The sequence below is a fragment of the Morone saxatilis genome, unplaced genomic scaffold (genome assembly GCF_004916995.1).
Source record: "Morone saxatilis isolate NCDOM2014 unplaced genomic scaffold, NCSU_SB_2.0 Contig2, whole genome shotgun sequence".
NCBI lineage: Eukaryota > Metazoa > Chordata > Actinopteri > Moronidae > Morone > Morone saxatilis.
In genome coordinates, this window is record NW_023339762.1 from 6,371,675 (window position 1) to 6,376,236 (window position 4,562).

At 35.1% G+C, this 4,562-nt stretch overlaps 1 protein-coding gene across 1 annotated transcript in view; it reads right to left on the minus strand.

Moving 5' to 3' along the window:
* LOC118330111 (F-actin-capping protein subunit alpha-2) overlaps nt 1–4,562 on the minus strand; it is a 19,764-nt gene continuing 15,202 nt past the window's right edge. Inside the window, exons 6-10 of the mRNA XM_035664536.1 lie at nt 3,622–3,701; nt 1,949–2,027; nt 1,613–1,684; nt 1,402–1,464; nt 1–1,141 (exon numbers count right to left, since the gene is read on the minus strand). Of these exons, the coding sequence (XP_035520429.1) occupies nt 1,001–1,141; nt 1,402–1,464; nt 1,613–1,684; nt 1,949–2,027; nt 3,622–3,701 (435 nt within the window). The 3' untranslated portion in view covers nt 1–1,000. The remainder of the gene's footprint in view (nt 1,142–1,401; nt 1,465–1,612; nt 1,685–1,948; nt 2,028–3,621; nt 3,702–4,562) is intronic.

Sequence of the window (4,562 nt, forward strand, 5' to 3'; positions counted from 1 at the left end):
TCAATAGAAAATTTGTCATTTAATGAAACATAATTGTGACTGAATTACAATTAATCTCATGGAAATAAATCACCAAACTGACAGACAGGATGTTTCATACAGGTATATATTACAATGTGCCTTGTTATATAATACAGTCAGGTTCTGTTTTTAATAAAAATAAGCACTGGAGGAGAAAGTGATACGTTTTGATTTTATTGTAAATTGGACATTATGCACATTACTTAGCGACTGATGACTTGTTAATTAAGCTTGTTAAGTGGTCACAGAACTCCCTGCGCTGAGTGAGAGTTCAGACGATGTCGAGTCAAAAAGGCAATTTAGCCAGGAGCACTGTGAGCTTGAGAACTCGCATACAGGACAAACGCTGTGGGAAGTACCAAAATGAGGGAACAAGAACATTGAGTGGCTGACAGTGGTGACTGCTTGTGCCGAAGATACCAATCAATGAACACAGAGAACTTTTTTTTTTTTATATCTCGTTGACCGTATGGGACAATAACTGTGAAGTGAAGGGAGGAGTTCTTTTCAGCCAAATATCTGAGATCTTTTGTAAATGCGCACAGAATTCTCCCAAAAATAATTTTGAAATCAAACCGTTTTTTTTTTCCCAGCAGGTCAAATAAAAGGCAAGGTCTCACTAACACAATAAATATTGCACATGTGATATTGTATTTTATAGGGATGTTTTTGCATACGAGTGTCCACTCCCTTTTCCTATGTCTGGTAATATTTCCTCAAGATATATTTTCCCAAATCCGATTATCTTTATCTTAGATTAAATATACAGAGGAGTTAACAGTGTCTGTATAAAAACAAAATAACATCGATAAAAGTAGACATCAAATGTGAAATGTGACATCTGGTTGTGAGACCAAACCTTTTTTTGTCCCCGTTTCTCTAATTTCTGTACAAAGACGATACAACTATCCAGTCATGCAACGTTGTTTGGGAGGGGGAGGGGGTGTGGGGAGCTGTCTGTTATGTTCTCAGTTGTTTTTTAAGCGTTCTGCATCTCCTTGCCAATCTTGTAGCTCAGGATCTTGTTCCAGTCAATCTTGGTGCGTGTCACAGGAAGCTGGCGGCGTAAGGCTTTGAAGGTAGTGTCCGACATGGTCTGGTAATTCTCGTTGATGGCCGTCTGGAAGGCATAACAGACAGAGAGGGAGAGAGACGGAGAAAGGGGGGGAGAGAGGAAGGAGATAAAAGAACACAACAAATTCATTTAGATTTCAATTTAAATTATTTACAGGTTTTGTTTGAAGAATTTTGACCTAATTTGGTTTTCAGATAATGCTTTAAAATAGAAGATTTATGTATGACAGTTTTTGCTGTTGGTTTTTCTAAATTCAAATAAGGTCTTCAGCGTCTAAAGGAATAGATGGCCACAGTTTTACATACCTGATAGTCGTTCTCTGCAGCCTCCATGATCTTAACAAACTCCTTTGCAGTTAAAGCCTCATTCTGAAAGATGACAAGAAAAATAATCGATGAAAAAAAGAGTATTTGTGCAATAATTGGAAATAATTAAACACTAAAAAAACACATCAAAGCACATTAAATATCTGCATCCGTCTGTGTGCACATAAAAAAGGTGTTCCGTTACACTCACAGAAATTGACATGGACTCCTGGACCTCTTTGTGGCTCACCAGCTGAACGTTGCCATCTTCATAGTAATGAACCTGGAATGATTAAAAAGGTGTAGATTATCTCCATTGTGTACATAAACACAGTAATACAAGCTGTGTGGGCGACACAACAAAAGCCCAAGACAAAACACTCCAAAGCATAATAAGAAAATAATATCAAGATGTCAAACAGACTCTTGTGAATTAGGTACCAGAATCCCCAAAAATTGTGTTTAGAAAGTGCAAAATTGGCACTGGAGTGTGACAGAAATGATGAAACCATTTGTTTCTTCTGAGTGGAAGATTTAAACAAAGTACCTGGATTTTCATGATTCCTGCCACTTGAGTGGTGGAGGGGGAGACGGAAAATTTCCATTCTGACCTCCAGCGTCCATTCCTGTGCACAGAGGAAGAGGAAAACCTGACTTTAATCACTCATTACATCTCTTAATGCTATCACTAAGGACAATATCATTGTTATTGTGTAAGATCAAACAGAACCTGCAACTGCACTGTGTGCCTTGCTAAAAAGCCACATGTCTGCTTCAGGAAACAGAAATATTTACCACGCTTTGTCAGCTCTACAAGTTAGACGTTATCTTGAGTTTTTTGAAGATCCAAAGAGAGATAAGAAACACATTAGGGTGTTCTCATTTAAGTTGCCATAGCTCAAATCATGACACATTTCCGTTAACAGTTAGGTTGAGTTAGGTTTATCACTGTAAATAAGCCAATCCAAGATTTGATTTTTCTATTCTATTCCATCTATTCCAATACACAGACAAGTGACAAATAAATGAGAAATCTGAATAATGAGTGGAGAAACATCGGCCCTTGTTGATTTCAAGTGGTCGCTCACCCATAATCACCTCACATAACACAAAGGCAGTGTGCATATGAATTCAGACCTCTAAAGGGCTTTTAATAATAAAGCCATTAATTCACACCTTAAGATAACCTAAAGGATATCCCTGTCCTCACACATGACTTGACATGATTAAATGCCTGTTTGCAGCTACCATTGTTTATACATTGTCTATATGATATAAAACAGACATGTTATTCATCTTGAGATGGCGTTAAGTCGTCCTCTATTATCACATAAAGAGCAGATTGACCAGTTGTCTAATTTAAAAAAAATTAGAGAGTGCTCTTAAGTGGTTAACAATTAGCAATTAGGTGTTAATGTTGTTCCAAAAAAAAGCTGCATTCTGTAACATAATGTCATTGTATGACACCAAATCTAACCAAGCTGTTTATTATTGCTTTTTTAATGTGCACATTATAGACCGTGAGTCCCAAATTGAAAAGAAAAACCATATGGTGCCTCTGTCAATAATAATAATTCAGCTTCATAATCTTATCCCAAATTGGCCCTATAGGTTCCTCATTACTGATAAACTGCAGTCTCATACAGGAGCTGTGGGATCATTACACCCAACAATTCATAAGCCCAGTAAAACCCAGCAGCAAAGAGGATTGGTGCAGTTCTTATCCAATTAGATTAACCCGATCAGAAACAGCTCAGCTACGCTTATGAGGACCGACAGCCTAACGCTCCAGAGTTAAGTGGCAGTTTAAGTAATGCCTTTGAAGTGTCTTGTACATATCAAGCAACATTTCAGCCTTTTTAAACGTATGCAGTATTTCAACCGCTTTTTTTTAATGAAGTTTTATTTAGACCTTCACTGGGAATTCTACAAGCACTGTTGGTCTTTCTGAAAAAGATCTTGCTTTTAAGTAAAAATAATCTAGCCTGTTATCTTTACTCTCTCCTAAAACTGGAGAGGCTCTTTAGGAATCAAACAGTGTATTCCTTTGTGGGACCCCCTTGAAAATGAGATGATACATCTTAAAGGGTTTATCCTGAGATAATATAAGCCTGACAATGTGTTTTCCCTTAGAAATCTATACATCAAATGTCATAAATCCCAGTGGCGCAAAATGGAACAAAAATCTCATTGAATATCAAGCAACCATTTTAAACATACCAGAAGTTTTTTGGTTGAAACTGATGGCACTCGATGCACACAATGATGGTTTGATGTCCGTCGATGGTTTTCCCATAAATCTGAGGGGAAAAGAAGAAACATTTCACATGCAAGGAACTTTTCTTCTCACATTCCTCTGCTACTTTTCTAAGTTCTACTTAAATGCTATACATGGGAAGCAATTTAATGGCAGTGGTTTGTGGTTAACGTTTTTAAAATTAAGCTCATCCTGACCTGCAACTGAGATATATATATCTATATATATATATAGATATATATATAGATATCTATATATATATATGTCATATATATTATATAGGATATCCTATATGGGGATCTAGACGGATTACCTCGTCATAATACCCCCACACTTCACACGCTCCGTAGATACTCCTATATATAGGATATAGATATATATACGGCCTCGATTATCTATATCTATCTATAATACGGTAGTCTATATCTATTATATACTATCTACTATATCTTATATATCGGTAACTGTCTAGTATACCTCTATATATCCTTGATCATATTACTATCTAGTATACGTCTAATTATCTATATAGTCAAAACAAAAAAAAAAAAAAAAAAAAAAAAAAAAAAAAAAAAGAAAAAAAAAAAAAAAAAGAATATATATAGTCTATATCTATATACTCTATATATATAGTCTATATATACTATCTATATAGACTCTATATATCTATCTATCTATATATCTATATCTATTCAATACTATATCTATATCTAATCTATATATCTATATATATATAATACTACTATACTAGTACTATATATATAGCTATATATACTAAGCTACTATAGATATATATATATATATATATATAATAGTACTGTAGGCTATGAGCTACACCATACATACATACACACACCACACCTATATAGACAAACCACACATGACTAATTCACACTTGTGAACA